This window comes from Solea solea, chromosome 12, assembly GCF_958295425.1.
Source record: "Solea solea chromosome 12, fSolSol10.1, whole genome shotgun sequence".
In the NCBI taxonomy this organism is placed as follows: Eukaryota; Metazoa; Chordata; class Actinopteri; order Pleuronectiformes; family Soleidae; genus Solea; species Solea solea.
Window position 1 is genome coordinate 27,616,889 of NC_081145.1, and position 20,287 is coordinate 27,637,175.

The window sequence follows — 20,287 nt, forward strand, 5'->3', positions numbered from 1 at the left end:
GCAGAGGCTGATCCACACGTATTTCTTGATTTGAACAAAAAAGAATCCCAATCGTAACTTGTATATTGATTTTTACAAATAATATGACATTTGTAAAACTGAAAATTGCATTTGTGGATCGCCAGCACACGCATTCCTCTCTTTCCACAGTTACACATTTTTGAGACGTGATATTCGTCTCAATAATGCCTCCCTGCATCAGCAGGTGGCAGTGTTTTTCAAGTACAATCTAAGTGACAATGCACTCCATGGCATAGCTATTGTACTTGTGACACAAAGTGACCACACGAGGCAGCAGTGGACCAGCAGCTCCTGTGCTAAAAAAACTTTTCTTTGTGTAACGGTGATAGAATTTAACACCCACCAGTGGCGGCTGGTGACGTTTTATTTTGAGGGGTCAGTTTATCAGATGGACTGTGGTAACATAGTCCAATGCTGATATGCAGTTACCGCATTTCACCATTGGACTATGTTACCACACACCAAAGCACCATTCTCATGCCTGATACCGCGTTAGATTCACTTAAATTAAACTAAAAATACACAACAAAAAGTTTTTGTCTGTATTTTCAGGCATTTGAATTTTGCCTTCTCTATCACTCCTTTGTTAGCATAGCATTTTCCATATGTATCCTTGTCTGTTTGTGTTTATTATTATTATTATTATTATTATTGTTCAGAGAAATGTTTTAAGTCTGTATTACCTGTCTGAATCCAGGCTTGTTCAGTGTCCAGCATCTGAAAGAAGAGGCAGGGAAAACAACCGGTGCCTGCGTTTTTTACAACAGTAATCAAAGAGCGACCACTAGGGACCTGATGGTACAATAACAGTTTGTGACTGTGTGTTATTGGAAAGGATGGGTTATGCCTCAATTCCTGCGTTATGATTTTTTATTATTATTATTAATGTTGTAATCGCAGCCTTGTTTCTGCCGCAGTATTTTCAACAGCTATGGTCTTGCTTCATGGTTTGCTCGAGGCGTTGACGGAGAGAGAGAGAGAGAGAGCAGTTTGGTGGTAAATCGTCGTAAATCGTCGTAAATCGTCACATGCTTGTGTTGCCCTGTGTGAGAAAACAAATCACCCTGTTATTTGTTGTCTGTTTTAGATCTGGCTCCTGCACGCAAATCAAACGCTGCCCTAAAATAGAACCGTGCATTGATTACGTCAAATTCACTCCAGAGCTCTCTCTCTCTCTCTCTCTCTCTCTCTGCACGGACGGACACGTATCCTCATATGACCGTTACCGATATACGAGGCCATGAGTGAGGTTCACCCTCGATGACTGCATGACTGTCGGATGACCTCACTGACTGTGGTATGTGTGAAAGGGCCGGGGTCGAGACTCTTTTCACTGGTGGGTGATTAAAGCTGCTGTCGGAAGGATTGTCGGGAAAAAAGCTGTGGGTTCTTAAAGGACACATGTTTGGGTCTCTGTCCTGAGCTCCTCCCATCACATGAGCACAGATAGACTCACTTGTTTTCCATTATGAGGACTGTGGCTTGGCTCTACTCATTTGTTTTGCTTCTCCATCAGTGACAGTTCCTGCTACCTGGTGTGTGTTTTTAGTACCTTCTCTGACGTCGACAGACTGTCGGCCACTGATTGGTCAGAGAGTGTCGTCACTGAAGAGTCATGAGTGCGACATCCAACACAAGAATCAAACCGAACAATGCCGAGGTGTAGATCATTTAAAAAGATTACTTATCATTCCAAAATCTTATTATAATTCCAAATTCTACTTATAGTTCCAAAATCCAGATTCCACTGATTGGTCAGAGAGTGTGGTCACCCACTTACTAAGAGTAAGGGGCCGTCCACACGTAGACGGCGTTTTAGGGGAAACTGAAATCTCAAAACGCTGGCCTCGCGTTTCCGCGTAGACCGAGAATACGCTACTCTAGGAAAACGATGACATCATATTACCCAGCTCTCTCTTGCACTGTCACTCATTGTCTTGTGTTTGGAGATTGTCTGACAGTGTTACCAACTAAAGTAAACTAGTCAGCCTGAAAAGACGCTCGATATCACAAGGACATGTCCTCTCTTTACAGATTTCACACACGGGGCTGAGAATTGTAAAATAAAGCAAAACAAAACCTTATTTTATACTTGAATAAACAAAACAGATCAGTGATTGTTCCACACACGGTCGGTGAGTGTTGGATCTCACTAATGCAACAGAATTGTGCAAAGTCGCTAGATTTGTCGCCAGTCGCTTTTTTGAAACCGGGTGTCAGTAAAGTGACTAAATATTCACATGGAAACAGTGAATATTTTCCCCCTAATGTGTACTACGTCTTCCTCTCTAGTTTTGGTGTAACATTAGAGTGCCACTTACAGTCCTGGCATATGTACTGCAGTGGTCACTTTGTTTTTTTTCTGGTTCCATGTGGACGGAGATATTTCCTGAAACAATGCCGTCTTTACGGGGTAAAACTGCTGTTGAAAACAGCAAAGAAAACTAGATTTCCGCAATTCCGTGCCGAAATTTCGAGTGTGCCTGCAGTTCTTGCGGCATGTGTCTTCGCGTGCAGGACTTGTGCTGGTAAAGGATTGAGTGGTATTTTGGTGGACTCACCCTTTAAAAACACCAAGTTTTAAAGGAGATAACAAGACGGATCAGAGAGGACTCAGACGCAGAGGCCTTTAAATTGTCTTTATTGGCACTCGTAAACAATTCTCAAGGCAGGTCCTCTTTACTGAGGAAAAACAAATGCGTGGCTATGAAAACCTATAACAAATTGCGAGCGCACCGCTCTACAAGAGAAACGTTGTGGAACTATAAACGCGGAACAAAAAAATCACTCCGAAGAGGAAACATACTCGGACTAAGGTTATCATGTAAAACTTAAACAGAAAACTCTCCAAACGGAGGAAAACACGGCTCTAAACACTTCAAAACAAAAGCTAACTCAAAAGCACAATCCTAATGATTGGCGATCCTTAACTAACTAAGAATGAGATAAAAAACAAAACGCAATCTAAATGATTGGATCTAACTAATAAAAGGTAAGTCACAATCCTAGTGATTGGAGTTCCTAAAAGGCTGTGAAAATTAACAAAGAAAAAATCTCTCCCAAGTAGTGATGTGACGTTCCGTTTCGAGGCTTCGAAGCGTGTGCCGAGCAGGGGAGGGGGCGTTTCCGCGATGCGCGTATCGAGGCTTGCTTCATTTAGGGGAGGAGCCAAAATGATGACGTCCGAAGCCTCGCTGCCCGGCTGTACCACGTGATTACTTCGTGAAGTGGTTCAGATTTAGCGCGAGGTTTTACAGCTATATAGACCCCTATATAGGCTCCATTCAAAATGTGGGTTTTTGAAGTAGAGTTGCGGTCAGTTGAGAGTTTGGATAGTTTGAGAGTTTGGATACTAGAGTTTGGACAGCGTTTATATAGTTTGGAGATAGTTTGGAGAGTTTAGGGAGAGATAGAGATTTAGGAGAGGGAGGAGAGTAGGATAGGTGATATAGGATGGAGCCAGCGAGGCTCATCATTGTCCAAGTTTCACAAGCATAATCTGTGCCCTTTTCCTAGTTCCACAAGCACTTTCACTGTCCTCTGCCTGATTACACCCATGCCATTTTCAGAAAAACATTGCACAACCTGCCATATTATGATATTACCATTTTGGGAAGACTTACACACACAGAATACATTCAAAACATTTATTAAACACATATGTACAGAAATTATTTGGTCATACATTTTTTGTAATTCATAGTCATTTCTAACAGACACAAAAATTCAATTCATCACACATTATGTGGTTCAGATACAGCTGCCTGTGATTATACACTTGGCCAGTAGGTGGTTTCGTGTGCACATGAAGCTTCGAGAAATGAACCCTTTCTCGAACCAATTGGCTCAAGTGGTTCAATGCCTCATGAGGCTTCATCTCACCATCACTACTCCCAAGGAGGAAAACAAAAGCTATAAATCTTAACTAAGGTATCAGCTAACAGGCTATGATAAGAAAACTTACAAAATAAAGCATCGCTCACCAAGAGGATCAAAAACTTGAGGATTCTGGGGCTGTGACGAGGCGCTATGGTGATCAGGCATGGACGAAAACACACTGGCACTGGAACAGGGGAACAGGGAGTTTTTATAGTCCACATGGCTTAATTGTCAGCAGGTGTGTGTAATCAGGGCCGGCAGAGGAGGGGGCGGGGCAAACTGCTGGAGTGACAGGAGAGAGGGAGAGAGAGAGATTCACAATCCCCTCTGTTTCCCATTCTCACAGAGAAAACAGCATGTTTTAAAGTTGTCATATCTCAAGAACGGTTGATGATAGAGATAAAATTTTTGGTTTGTGAGCGCCAAGAGGCTTTCAGCAGATCCCATCTCAAAATTTGTGACAAACGGGCGTGAATTGACAGAGAAATCACAGTTTTAAAATCACCCTCATCTTGATTTTCCACAACTCCAAAGCAGACATTTTAACATGGGAGTGAATTGAGACTGTGACCAGAGTTCTCTGTGCTTTGAGGTGATTTTAAGAAAAACTACAAGTCATATGAACATGACAAACACACACAGGGTTAGACGCAACCATGGCAACATTTTGATGTAAAAATTGTCTCTGTAGGTTGGAAATTGTGGGCAGGAGAAGAGTTTGTTTAGAAGTTTTTCTGATTATTTTGCTGGATCTTGCTAGAGTGTGTCACTCTAGCTCACACCTAACGACCACACACACACCCATTATAAAATCAGAAAGCTTTGAAAAAAAGTACAAAACTTAAACTGCGATAGTTCAAAAACCATAACATGTATCAAAATGTCGACTTAGGTCAGAAAAGTCCCAAGTCTTGTGACCCGTTTAAACTTCCAACCACGTTTCTACGTTAAAGTATGACAACACTGTGATGCTCCAAAGCGGGCTTGGTTTTTTTCGGTCTCCCATCCACTTCAATGTTAATTTTTGTTCAGTTTTTTGTAAATATTATCCCAATGGTTATATGAAAATCTTAGAAAAGTCATAGCACACCATTCCCGGTCAAGGCGCACATTTTGATATAACTTGTGTTGGGGGTTTCTCAAAGATGCAGGAGGAGAAGCGCGCCAAACTTTTGGCGTGCGCGGGAAAAATAAGCGGAATAAACGCGTAGGATAACAAGAGATGCTTGCAGCGCAAGGCATTCTAGTGAGAACCCTAGGGTTCTCACTAGAATGCCTTGCAGCTGCAGGCACTAATGATGGTTTATGTTTGGTGCCGTCTGGATGTGGCCTAAGTCTCCTGGAAATGAATGTAAGTCAATGTAATGTCCTCTGAAGTCATGGAAACCAGACTGTGTGTGTGTGTGTGTGTGTGTGTGTTGGAAGCAGTTAAAACAGATGCCGTTGAATGCTCCAATAGAAGAATGAGTGAAAGGAACTGACCAGCCTGCGATACAAACAGCCTGTCTACCAACGGGGGACCCCCTGCTGACGCAAACACTTATGTTTGCACACACACACACACCAGTGCATTTCTTAACAACCTCACTGGCTTGCGTTGGAGGATATCGAGGCACGGAGCCATGCACATTGCATGGGCTCAGGCTCATACATGTAGTTGGCGTGCGGCGGAAGCCTTTAAGCTGTAAGACGAAGTGAGAAGAGGAAGAGCGGCGTCACAGAGGGAGAGAGTGCGAGTCCAAGGCAGCTGCAGGATTGTGGCGGTCTGCCCTGTGTTTTCTCCTGAGTGCTGGCACTGACACCATGAGGCCTGCTGTTCTGGCTGCAGCGGCCCGGGCCTGCCTGGTGAGGGGGGGCGCAGAGAGGACAGGGATGGGGGGGGGGGTCGGGTGTGTCCACAGTGAAGACGAGTCACCCAGTTGTCCGTTGATTGTTGTATCTCTCCAGTGTCCATCTGCTCCTGGGCCCCACTCGCACTCGCTTGTCTCCAAACTGTAAAGTGGCTTCGGATATTAATCAAACCCAGGAGCTACTTCTGTTTTCACTCTTTGTTGTGCTTTAGCTTTGAATTTAAGCTGATAAAATTGTGGTGTTGACCCACTTTATTTGGTATACAGTACACAAATGGCAACTTGCAGTGACATCAGCCATAAGAACTGTGAACTCCTGTTTTGAAGTCTTGAGGTGTGGGATCTGAAATTGGTACGGTATGGTATGTTTCAGTTTGGTACAGCATGGTATTTCTTTTGGGGGGGGTTGAACAACAGTTTAAAACCTGGGCAGCACATGGCCTAGTGGAAATGGAACTCAGCTTTCTTGGAATACAGACAAGGCAAGGGCATGGGTACCTCTGAGCAAGACACCCAAGTTACCCATTGATTGGCTTAAGTGGACACTCAAATTTACCCCAGCCACAGGGGCCCATCCAGGGAATGTTTCCACCAAGTGGAACAGTTTGGCACCGTACTACTTTTTTACGCTTCCATTAGGAATAGTTCCAAAATAAGTGGCCCCAACCGTTCCATGTTTCTGTACCCTTTCCCTGGGGTACCAGAGTAATGGTACAGTAGGGAGCTAGACCCACGACAGTCAGAAAAGTTCCACTCCCGGTGTTTCTTCAACGCCCCGCAGTCTATTCTCACACCAAGCTTGACATGTCGCTGGACTGGTACAATGTCACGTTAAGTATCTCGCTGACCGGACCACCAAACTGTCCCATACTGTACCCATGATGGAAACACGACTCTTGTGCCGGTCTCAAATCCCAAATAAATGGGATAGTTGCATCAGGAAGGGCATCCGGTGTAAGATATCTCTGTCAAACCACAATATTCGGATCTCCAAAATAGCGATCCACTGTGGCGACCCCTAGAGAAGATGAAAGATGAATTTGAAAGAAAAAGAAAAAGAAAAACCCAACAATTTCAAACCAAAACATCATTTATAAAAGTATTTCGAGCCTTTTCCGTGGCTCTGTTATCAGGTGCATCCTGTTTTCTTTAATTATCCCAGAGCATGACTGGAATGCACCTGTGGCAAATTAAATTGATTGGACATAGTTAAGAAAAGTGCATGCTTGTGTGTGTGTGTGTGTGTGTGAGGTTCCTTAATTTGCACTACATGTCAGGACAAAGACTGAGCCATGAAATCTGAGGCCTCAGCCCAAAAAATCAGAGAGGTCCTTGAAGAAAATTTGTCTTCGTGTGTGCATGGGTTCTCCCGGAGCATCCTGCTGGAGAGCCTTTGGGGACAGATCTGTCCTCGAGTGTCCCAGCCAAAGAACCAGACACAGGCTGCACCGTAGAACATCTGCAGAGAGACGAGAATGTGACAGTTCTCACACGACCCACTCAAACTGACAGAGCTTTGCAGCGTCTGCCAGGAGGAGTGGGATCCAGGTGTGAACAGAGTCAAAGCCGGAGCGGCTGCCAAAGGAGTTTCTGATGCACTGAATTAAGAGGCTGAATATGAATGTTTAGATTTTAACAGTGGTGTGTTGGACGCAGCTACAGCCCACGCTACTACAGTCATGTTTTTGTTTAGAAAAAAGACATCGCATCCGACATTTTTATCTCACAATTATGACTTTTTATCTCACAATTATGACTTTTTATCTCACAATTATGACTTTTTTATCTTCCATATTAAACAATTATATTTTGTCAGATAGAGGAAGCATCTAATCTGCTCCCTGATCTATTTTAACATTTCCTTGTTTACAGACAGACCTGTGTACATTTCTGCGTTGTATTGCAGTAGTTTTACTTTATTTTTTATGAACTCGTCCACTTGTGCACGCTACGACCTTCTTTGCCACGTTGAAGTTTGGTATCGCGCACATGAAGAGCTGAAGCTGAAGTGCTTCTGCCGTAACGGCAGCGATTCAGGCTGGATTCTTTCCCCCGCTTGAAGGTCATTGCAACCGTGATTGAAAAATAATAAGAACACTTTTGAGTGAGCGCACACAATAGAGACTAAAATGTAGCCGCGGGAATTTAAAGTCCCAGTCGGTGGTTCATTGTCGCGCCTTCAGCGTGAGCTTTTTAAACAGGTCAAATGTTTTGTGAGTGGTAAAATGGAGACACATTCAGATCATGTGTGGAATATATATTCTATATTTCGGCGACCTGAAATCATAAAGCGTCCGACTCCACGCCTACGTCGCCCTCGCCCCCTATTGAGTATCTTTACAAGGTGATTCCATAAAGATGATTTGAATGCGTCGAGTCGCTTTTATGCTCCAAATTCATTGACTGAATCACAAAACAACCTCAGCGACTTTTATTTTGGCGAAGAAAACTTTGACACTAGCTCGTAAAAAAATAAATAAATAAAGATTTATTGATTGATGTGTTTATGTTTTCGGCCAGTTTGAAAATGTGTGGAAAATTCATGGTAAAATTTCCAGAAACTTTGGGAACTTTGTAAATATTCCAAATTGGAAAATTTCCGTGGGAATTAATTAAAGGGAACTTTTGCAGCTCTAGTTGTGGGCAGCAGGAATCAATAGATTATTACCAAACCCTAATCATCCAGCAGACATCAGGGCTACTTGTGTAATTTATTATGCTGAGTCATGCTTATGTCTGATTTCTGGCATCCAGTCAGCTGACTGTCGTGGGCGGAGCCGGTCTAACCAGACCAGACTCATTTTAGGGGCCGTATATATATTACACCAATACAATGGAATTAGATTCAATATTTTCAAACAACACTTTTTAAGAAGCAAATACAATATTGATTTAATCATTCAGAAATATTTTTTCTTTTTCTTTTTTGTTTGTTTACAATTATTTTGTCAGATGTCAACGGGGAAAACTCAGTAGCCAATCAGCAGGCAGCTTCATAAGGCCCGCCCACAAACAAAAAACCACGGCGCAAAGAACAAGTGCATTTTCAAACAATAAAATACAATATATTTGAATGATTAAATCTGTATTTTATTTGAGACAAATCTAGTTCCATATTATCGAGAGCAGTTACCATGGTGATTAAAGCTAATACGGTAGCATTTTACCGTGGTTTGCACCATTAGTCCGTCTTAAAGTGTGTAAATGTAGAAACAGTAAAGAGTTCTTGTCTCTGTGTCACACAACTGTCCTGCTTTCACCTCCAGGCTTGACCTTAAAAACCGCCTCTGAATCACGAGTTGTTTCCAAACGTTCTCAGCCTGTTTTTAAGTATCACTTTTGACTGTTCTACGTGTGACGTTAGATCCATAATATATCAACACACCACACACTCTGAAGAGGAAAGGGAGAGAAAATGAATGAATGAATCAGCTGGTGTTTGTATGGAAAACAGCTGGAGCAGAGCAGGAGGGCAGAGCAGAGCAGAGGAAAAAGGAAATGAGTCTAAATGGAACACGGGTGAAGAAGAGACGCTGAGGACAAACTTGTAAAAAGCAGCGGTTGTTACACACACACACACACACACATTCACACACACACACACACACACACACACACACACACGCCCGACTCGCTAACAGATGTTTTCCCGTGGCCTTGTCGTGTTTTTTACCCTCTGGTTGTAATAAATCCTCACAGTGCGTGGACCGGGGTTAAAAAAAGGAAAAAGAAAATGTTGCCTGCTGCTTTGCATGCTGCATTTACATGTGTGTGTGTGTGTGTGTGTGTGTGAGAGAGAGAGACACGGACACTCACACACTCACACATTTACAGGCTTGTGCAAGCTGTGGCAGGCGACAGTGCAGTGGAAGTGTGAACCGTAGAAGACCAGACAAAATGACATGTGTTCGCCCCAGGAGCTGGCACTGTAATTGTGTGTGTTTCTGAAGTGTGTGTGTATGTGTGTGCATATGTCAGTGTGTGTGTGTGTGTGTGTGCTGCGCCAACCCTGCTGTTTACCGTGGGGGATTTTAAAAGAATTGTAGGCAGCTGGCAAAAACCCACTCATTTCTTTTCTTCTTTTTTCCCCCTCCTCATTTTTAAATTTGTGTTTGTGGCTGTGTTGGAGTCGCAGTCAGTCAGTCAGTCCGTCCCGTTCACCTGTGGATTTGATGCTCTGTTGCTGCAAGAGTTAAACAAAAATAGGCTATTTCATCCATGAAAAGAAGCAATAATGCACCTGAGGACGTGGCAGGCTCGCGAAAGACTTTTAAAGCTGGACCAGGGACAGTAAATAAAATAAAAAAATCTATCTCGGTGGACAAAGATCAACATGAATCACAAATAAATAAAGATAAAAGAGAACGACCTCTCTCTCTTTTTTTAAATCAAAATCGCAATATGGCCTACTGCAATTTTTATATAAGATAAGATAAAGATACTTTATTATTCCCGCAATGAGGAAATTTACATTGTCACAGCAGCAAAGTAAGACAGTTTAGATCAAGATAATGAATAAAACACGATAAACAAGAACAATATTGAAAGATAATAACAATACGACTGTAAAAATAAAAAATAGAATGTACGGTATAGACAATTACCAGAATATATACAGTATAGTTCATGAAAATGTCAAATGTGTCAAATGATTGACACATTTTAGATTAAATATTGTCCTGATATAGAGACATTATTATTATTATACAGAATGAAGAAAACATCGTTGTTTCTCACAGATCTGCACAAATATGACACAGTAACATGATGTAACATGATGAGCGTCTTCATTTCGCAGTTTCAGTCAAAAATAATCACAACCTTCCAGCCTCACTCTACTCTAGTTACCTTGATTTTTAAATGGAATTCTGGATTTGATTTTTACCCTGAAACCACCAACGTGTACGGCTACGTTTGCCCTGTATTGTCAGGTCAAACTTCTATTGATTGATTTCGTCACAGATGAAGGTTTTATTGATGCTGGCGCCGCAATCAAATGAAATCAAAACAATTTTGTGATGCCAGTTTTGTTTTTATATGCTATTGTGCGTTTAATTAAGGTTCAAAAGTGCAAATTTAGTCAAATTCAATACAATACAATTCATTTTAACCTCATTACATTCAAATACACAATAATATCAACATTTTTTTTGGACATGTAGCAACATTTAGGGTTCTAATTAATCGTCAAATATTTAGTGTTTATTAAAAAACAATTTTTGTAAATGTGAATATTTTCTGGTTTATTTGCTACAACTAGTCGATTAATCGAGAAAACAATCGACAGATTAATCGACAGATTAATCGACAGATTCAATCGTTCAATTCAATAAAACTCAATTAAATTCAAATTCACTTTGAACAGTCATTAAAAAACAGTCTAAATGTAAACAAGTGATTCAATTGGGGTTTTTTTGCACATAGCAACATTTAAGGTTAAAAAAATTGCAATTTGTCTCTTTGTTTTACTCTTGCAAATTCATTCCCACAGAATTATTAGTATTCATTTATGTTCGTAGTCCAAGAAGTCACAAACATCTGCCTGTTCTCTCTCTCTTTCCACCAAACCTGTCCTTTTATTTACTGTTGTGAAGCAAACGGAGCTAAATTCACTTATTTTCGCCGTTTGTCTTTTGAAAACGTAAATAAATTACAATGTGAATGTTAATTTTTCTCTTTGTTTTCAGGGTTCCCTGCTGCGTGGCGCTGGATGTCCGAACACCTTCCGGACTTTTCTGCAGTCAGACAACAAATTTGCTGTGTCATCATTGTAGCTAGCATTTTAAGTCACTGCTGTTGAAGCACCAGTTAGCATTAGCATTATACTTATATTAGCCAACATCTGGGTGCTCCCACTGGAAGATTATTATTATTATTTTTACTGGTAACAACTTTAATTGAGTAGCTTTTTTTAGCATTTGTGCTCCATACACGAGTTGGCTAGTTAGCGTTAGCTGCCAGGATGGATCGCAGCAGCTGGAGCGGCAGCGAGAGTGCCGGGGAGGACATGGACAGAATGAGTGACTCGGGAGGCGACAAAACCATGGACGGGGACCCCGAGGGCGTCTGGAGCCCCGACATCGAGCAGAGCTTCCAGGAGGCCCTGGCCATTTACCCGCCGTGTGGACGGAGGAAGATTATACTGTCGGACGAGGGGAAGATGTACGGTGAGTGAGCGGGTGGACATTTCACTTCATACGTTACAAAGAAATGTGTCAATTTAATTTAAAGAGGTCACAAAATATAATGTTTTTATGATATAAAAAGCAAAAAAAAAATGTCCTCGTTTATCTGTTGTTTTGGAAAATAACAGTTTCTTGGTCATTGTTTTGTACAAAATGTGGACGTTTTTTGAAGTCAAGTAGATTTTGGAATTATAAGTAGATTTTGGAATTGGAAGTAGGATTGTTAAGTCTTTTTAAATGATCTACAGTTGGACATTGTTGGCTTTGAATCTTGCGTCGGAATTGTTGTTATGGTTTAAGTTAGAGTTAGAGATTTGCTTACGCTGTCCAAAGGAGTGGAAGTCAATGCCGTGTCCTGAGAAGAATAGCTGCGCAAACGTGTGTGTGTGTGTGTGTGTGTGTGTGTGTGTGTGTACTAATAAAGTGATGAACAGATGGTCCTCTGGCTGCCACCAGCTGTGCCTGTGTTCTCTCAGTATACAGAGTGCACTCTCCTGATTTCTTTGCACTACTTTAGTCTTGGGTTTAAATTTAAATCAAAACTCCGCCCCAGTAGCAGATACTTTTTAACCTTCGAGGCAGACTGATTAATCAGCACCTGTTGCGTCTTCAAAATAAGTGGCACTGATGTCATTACAAGGCGAATAAAAATAAACTTTACATGTAATTACAGATTTCTGTGGATTCTAGGGAGAGCTGTGACTATTTTGGCTCTAAAATAAAAGATTTCTTCATGATAAATGTAGGAATGTTTTGTCTGACGAGGGAAAAAAATGAAAGGATGAACTCCAGACGAATAACCCCCAAACATCCTGCCTGTTACCGAGCACACGTGTGTTGACATATACAGTAGTGCACTCATATAGGAGCCAATCAATGGCTGTCATCCTGTCCTCTGCCTCAGTGGCAGTTTGTTGAGCTTGTTGACTCTGTCTCCGCGCCGGTGACACGTTCATCACCGAGGCCCTAATTGCATTTGAGAGCGTCTGCTTTTAGACGCAGAGCAGATGAGCTACTTTACCGCTCTGTGTTGCTCTGAAGGTCCAGCAATCGGTTTTTAAGGTCCCTAAATCTGACCTCTGACCTCCAATCACGTGATCCTACATGCAAGGAAACACCTTTGTCATCAGATGTGACCTCCTCCATAGGGTTCCAGTACATGTTTAAATCCAGGGGTTTTCCACCTCTGAATAAGGTCACATGACTGATGCTACAAACACGTCTGTAGCGCTAGTTAGCATAGTTTACACACCGTGGATTTCAACAAAACTCACAGGGAAACGAAGTGGGAGGGGGGTTCGAGTTCAGTCGATGTGTGGCCGCCCAAATCAGCAGTTGCCGTGGCAGCAGCTTTGGGTTAGCAGGAGGAGCTAACGTGTAGTCGTGCTACAACGGCTACAACCACAACAGTGCGGTTTGTTTTTTGTCCCCTCTGACACGTCTGCTTTTTCCAACATTTGTGAGAATCTGACGTTCGTTAAGGCCCTTAACAATGTGTTTGTAAATAGAAAAAAAAATGCCACAGGAAGTCCAACATGACCGACTTCCTGTTTAGTGAAAAGACAAAGAAAAAGGGCTGTGAAAGGTTTTTCCTCAAATTCAAGTGACTTAACTTCTCTCCAGATCTTATCCCTGTGCCAGCATGGCTTCATTTTCTTCTACACACACTGTCAACTCAGCTCATCTTACTCTCAACCTGGCCTTCAAAATAAGAGCCACTGACTTCACATTTGTACTACTTCCTGTTCAAAGCTCTTGACATAACAAAGAGAAGATGTTTTTATGTTACCTTTTTAGTTTAGTGGTCACTACACGACTGACGCAAAACATTAGCGCTAACAGGAAGTAGCCACACTTTTGCACATGCACAGAACAAATTGGGTTTCAGGTACGGATCGGGTCGCGGAAGTCACAAGCATCAGTTACAGAGGGAAACAGTTTCTTCTTCTTTTGTGGGTTGTTGATTCTATTGATGCCTGGCAAACCAGTTAACAGGTGCATTACTGCCACCTACTGAACTGGAGTCTGGATAAACAGAATGTCATATTTTGATCGTAAAACCCTTTAAAAACAGCATCTCGTCACAGGCGGGAACAGGATCACATATATTTTCTTTTGACTTTGGATGAAACATAAATGACTTTTTCATGATTTGTTTTTGAGTAGAAACTGATGCAAAACCCAACCTGTAAAAGACGTCCTCACTGTTCACTTCAAACCTTTAATTAAGCAAAAAAAAAAGGGCGCCGAACAGGTGAGTAGTGCTGCAGAAAAGAAAGAGTCCCATAATATTTGATGGGACAGGGAACCTGTGTTCTTCTAAAAATACCCCCCACCAGCTACAGGCTAAATGGGCTGAAATGGAAAAGAAGAAAAAGGTGCGAAAAGTGCCCGGGATGAATTCGCATGTAAAAGGGAGAATTGAAAAGGTGCATAATAGCACTATTATCCTTGGCAAAAGTACACGAGGTGTAGAAAGTAATGGGCAGTGGCTATGTCCCCTATACAAACGTGGTATGGATTTACGGGACAAATTAATGGAACTGAACCTTCGTCTAAACGTCTAAAGCAGCAGATCAGGGACATGTTCCAGAAAACAGCCACATTACGTGAAGTCTACAACATACTGTGACTGTTAATGGAGGGAGAGCAGGCTGCAGCATCGACATAAGCCACAATTATTATTCACTAAGTGCCTTATTAAAGTGTTTTATTCTGGGTCGTCTAATAAAATATTCCTAGTTTACAGAGAGAAGTTTACAGACGCCGCCTGCAGCCACGATACCAGCTGTCAATCACACTGGTGTCCACCAGGGGTGGGAATCACAGTGCAATATGATACATGGTCTATGATACCAATAATATTACAATACGATACATCGCGATATCTGATACCAAAGCGTTAACGTGTAAAGTTAAATGTGCAGGATTTCTTTATTGTTTATTCACAACATACAGAACAGAGGTCATAAAGTCTACGTATTAAACGTGGATGGGGTTACCGTAGCTTTATCCACCATTATGGTAACTTTTTACCAAGTTTCCCCTTCATTCATTTGAGCAGCGCCTCCATGAGGAGACATGAAGTAGTGACACCAGGCGAGTGAAACCGTCAGCGACTGTTTTTCTTTAGAGCGCCTTCATTTGTTAATTAATATAGTTGTTTATTACAATATTACCATGTCACCTGACCGAACCCAACCCTGAAAACCAATCGATTCCCAGGCTTGGCTCTTCAAACCAGAACCCTGCGTCCATTCTTTTTCTTATGGTTTTTACTCGCCAACCCAAACTAGGGATACCGTTTTTATTTTAATGTCCTGATATCACAAACCTGACCCTTTAATCCTCTTATGACCATCATGATATTCAGGCTGCCTGGATCTATCTTGATTTTTATGGCTGTAGAATTGTCAAAAAAAAAAAAGTTCAGTGAGGGAGTTTTTCCAAAGATAACTTTCACTTGTCCATATCTGGCAGTTATTCAACCCTTTCGGAATTACGGTACTGAGAAGCTGATGTCACAAATGTGCGGCACGCTGGTGAATCTCCTCTGAGATTGGGCGCGAGTCCTGAGATTCTACCGTAACAACAAGTATATGGGAGCAAAAAAAGCTCTATTTCTCTGCTTTCCAGTATCCATCCATCCGTTCTACCCCTTTCTCCTCTACATGAGGGTCGTGTAGGGTCCCGATCTCAGCTGACATACGACGACAAACCCTGGACAGATTGCCAGTCCATAGTGAATTTGTGAATTCTCTAGATATCACAGACAGTCTATAGGAGTTACGGTAATGAGAATAACGCATGCTTGTTGGCGACATGCTAACAGAAGAGTTAATCCGCTCAAACAGGAACATGTCCTAAATGTCACCCAAAGGGAGTCCAAAACACTTGAGGGGGTGCTATAGAGACAATGTGCCATGCCCAATGATCTTGACCAGTATCAGCCTGATGAAACTTATCCATCACTTTTTTCTCCCACTGCAGAGTTTAAGGTTGTTTTCCAACAAATAAATCATGATTTGTGTTGAAAAAGACAAAGAAACAAACAAATGAAGGACACAAACCCCATCGTCCCTGATCGAGCGCCCGGGCCTCGGGGGCCAGAGTTCTGCTCCTGTGGTCTCCAAGGTCTGTCCATGCCACACAACAATGTCCGCCACTCCACTGCAGCCTTGTTAGCGAGCGCAGTCCGCAAGGCTTTGACCTTACTCTGAGAGAGAGAGAGGTTTTTGTGTAAAGCAGCTCGGGCTCTTAATCACTGCACTTAACTGAGAGTGGTGAGTGAAGGTAAACCACTGGAGCGCTGGCTGCTTTTTTCAGAGGACAGGAAAAGTGAAAAGAAGAAGAAAATGGTTTCCACACAGTGAAAAAAGTGCTTATTTGCTAAGTGGTCGTTTGTCTCAATGCTGCCTCAATGACAAGTGACAAATGAGATGATAATTGGTTTCTAATGCTGCGTTTTTTTTCTCGTGCTATTACATCATTCCAGTCACTTTGGCTTGATTGGAGAATTCCATTGCTTCATTTGTTTTTGTGTTTTTGACTTTAACTTAATGTCATGTTGGGTTTGCAACCTGTGATTAGTTTGTGTCTCTAAAGGCTGGGACGTAAACTGACATCGTTGGACGTCGGTCAATAGTCATTTCATTGGACTTTGTTGGTATGGCGTGTCCTGCATGTTAGGAGACCTTTGGTTGTCTTTTTAGACGATTTGTGATCTTGAATTGTTGGCGGAGAACTTTGTAACCGATTACCCTAGTAAACGTTTTACTCCTGAGAATGAATTAAAAAAGTCTTGTGAGCTTTTTGTTCTCTGAAGGCGGATCAATGTGATGACCTCGCCTTTAAACCTCGAAATGTCAGGTTTTGTCCAGCGATCATCGGTTTATGGTATGAACGAGGAAAAGAACAGGAAATTGGACAAATATTGTTTTACTTTAAAATAACAAAACACACAAGTGGTAAACATAGTCGTTATGTAATAATAATAATGGCCAAACATGTATGTCGTTCTAAAAGTAAAAAATCTGTCTGTTTTTCTTCAAATCTGCCCGTTATTTTCTTGATTAATTGATTAGTTTGGTTCCACAATGTGTCAGAAAACTCAGATCAGATTTGTTACGTGGAGCAAAATGGAACAAGAAAATATTCACATTTAGGAAACTGAAAAGTCAGAGAAACCTGTTCAAACAGGTGTTTGCTGTTTTCTGTCCATAAAGAATTTTGAAAACACAACTATTTGGCTTCTTCAGGTGATATTTAATCCTGGTATTTATCAATACTGGTTGATTTGAAAGGGTTTTTAATGGCGATACTGGTCATTTTTGCTTGGTCTTATATTGAACCTTTGTTGTCTCGAGATATTGAAGACAATACCAACATATATTTTACAAGATCTTGGTCCAAAATGGCAAAAATGTAAATGTTAATTCAGTGTATTTGGAAGTGTGTTATCATCTCACTCTGTATCTGCTCGCACACAGAGTAGCTACAGCTTGGAGAAATGGGGGGGGGGGGGGGGGCAGTGTTCGTCACAGTTAATGACCATCTGACTTTGGCCTTGAAGTCTTTCACTGGGCAAAAAGAGAAAAGAGAGGGAGAGACGAAGAGGAGAAGAGGAGAAGAGGGAGGGGAGCAGAGGGGAAGCCCATTCACTACAAGAGGGACAGAAGAGGGGGAACAAGGGAACAGCCAGAGGATGGATGGATGGATGGGGGGGGTCATCTGTGTGTGTGTGTGTGTGTGTTTGTTGGAGAGTTTTGGAGGAAGAGGGAGGGAGGGAGAGAGAGAGAGAGAGAGAGAGAGAGAGAGAGGGATGTGTGCCGCAGGGTTAGTGAAGGATGATAATTCACCGTTAAGCCTCCTAGAAAGACCAGCTGGCCCCTCTGGAGTCAGATGTCAGCCTCCGCAGCCAGGACCCACTCTGTGTGTGTGCGTGTGTGTGTGTGTGTGTGTGTGTGTTGGCACCCATGCATGTACATACGTGTGTGTGTGTGTGTGTGTGTGTGTGTGTGTGTGTGCGTGCATGTGCCTGCGTGTGTGCTGTCGTCAGTCACGGCTTTTGATTGCTAGAAGGAAAACACCTGCACGAGCTGTAGATTTTATCACTGTAAGCTCCCTATCTCTGCGAGAGTGGTCAGAGCACACACACACACACACACACACACACACACACCATCTGCTAGTTAGTTAGGGCTATTGTTGTGAGCCATTTGGGTGGTGAGTAGAGGTTTTGGCTTTGTGCTGATCTTGACCATCAGTCGGCCAGCTGGCCTGACTTTGGTTTTCCACTTGGTTTGGAACAGAAAAACAAGCCAAAAAGAGACAAAACCAAAGTAAACGGAGCCACAACAAGAACAACAAATAATCTAATTAAAAGCAACAACGACAAAAAAAAATGTTTTAATTAACCACATTTTTACAAGTTGGGAGTCATAACCTGTTCATATTCATAGTGAATGTGATGCAGAATCTTACCAGAAAAAGTCACTGTTTACAATATTAAACTTAAAAGAAAAAAAGTATATGACATTTAAATTACTTTGGTTTTGACGTTAGCAGCTATGCTATGCGTGCCATGACATTTGTGTTTGATGTTAGCTTTGGTTGCTACACTATGTGGCATCAGTGTTTGAAAAAAACAGCTATGGTAATCAGATACCATGGCCTGAGTGTTAGCGGCTATGATAGCCACACATCATAGCATCAATATTTGATGTTAGCAGCTATGATAGCCACACACTGTAGCATTAGTGTTTTATGTTAGCAGCTAATAGCCACACACTGTAGTATCGTGTTTGATGTTAGCAGCCCTAATAGCAAACACCGTAGCATTGGTATTTGATGTTAGCAGCTATGATAGCCACACACCATATAATTAGTGTTTGATGTTAGCAGCTATAATAGCTACACACCGTAGCATTCGTGTTTGATGTTAGCAGCTATGATAGTTACACACCGTAGCATCAATGTTTGATGTTCGCAGCTATGATTGCCACACACCATAGCATCCATGTTTGACATTAGCAGCTATGATAGCCACACACTCTAGCATTAGGGTTTGATGTTAGCAGCTATGATAGTTACACACTGTAGCATCAATGTTTGATGTTAGCAGCTGTGATTGCCACACACCATAGCATCTGTGTTTTACATTAGCAGCTGTGATAGCCACACACTGTAGCATCAGTGTTTGATGTTAGCAGCTATAATAGCCACACACTGTAACATTAGTGTTTGATGTAAGCCGCTATGATAGCCACACACCGTAGTATTGGTTTTGATGTTAGCAGCTATGATAGCCCCATACTATAGCATTGATGTTTGAAGTTAGCAGTGATGATAGTATCATGCCATAGCATCGATGTTTGACATTGGCAGCTAGGATAGCCACATGCCCTAGCATCGATGTCTGATGTTAGCAGCCAGGATAGCCACACATGTTAACTAACGTCACACACTAGGTAACTAAATGCCGTGGCTCTGGTGTTTGACGTTAGCAGATATTGACATTTAGCTACGATAGCTGTAACTGTGATTCCACAGCTGCTTTGTGTAGCAGTAGAAGTTGATTCATTGAACATCTTCAGGTTTTCACCGCCGTTAAACAAACAAACAAACAAACAAACAGTCAGACTGTCATTGTGATGACATCACCTTGTAAAGATGGCTGCAAATGTCAACTCATTTTTGTTGTTGTGCTAAATCTCGCTTAAGGTAAAATAATAAAAACAAACCGCAGTGGTTATTGCTCGGTGCTTCATCTCCACTTAAGCAACACTGTTAATCTGTTAACTAATCTGTGTGTTCACACTCACACACACACACACACACAGTGTATTACAAAGCCACGTCTCTGTAACAGGTTTTCTGGATGTAACAGCAAGGTTTTCTTCCTCCTCCTCTGCCTGACTAATCTATACTAGCCAGGTCATGCTGAGTCTGCTGTGCTCCCCATTGAATGGGTTGAATTATTCAGCATTGTAAGTGTGTGTGTGTGTGTGCGTGTGTGTGTGTGTGTGTGTGCGTGTGTGTGTGTGTGTGTGTGTGTGTGTGTGTGTGCGCACACGTAAGCATGGGTACAGCTGGCCTGCTGGTTCCTTTAATCAGGGGACAGCCAGTCTGCATGAATGCCTGTATTGTTGGGTCATGTGTATTCAGGGCCTTAGCGTACGTGTGATTTGTGTGTGTGTGTGTGCACACATGTGTAGAGGGCTCAACAAGGGGCATCGTCACAAGGTCGCTGGGTCAACAGCAGTAAATCAGACCCAAAGTTGTTTGTCCGTTTTTAATATGATTCATACTTGTGATGTTTTATGAGGAAGAAAAGACAGAATAACAGTTTTG

The 20,287-nt window shown here is 42.0% G+C and overlaps 1 protein-coding gene across 1 annotated transcript in view; it reads left to right on the forward strand.

Annotated features, from left to right (window-relative positions):
• tead1a (TEA domain family member 1a) overlaps nt 1-20,287 on the forward strand; it is a 46,171-nt gene that overhangs the window by 10,846 nt on the left and 15,038 nt on the right. The window contains exon 2 of the mRNA XM_058645081.1: nt 11,438-11,917. Coding sequence (XP_058501064.1) covers nt 11,713-11,917 — 205 coding nt within the window. The 5' untranslated portion in view covers nt 11,438-11,712. The remainder of the gene's footprint in view (nt 1-11,437; nt 11,918-20,287) is intronic.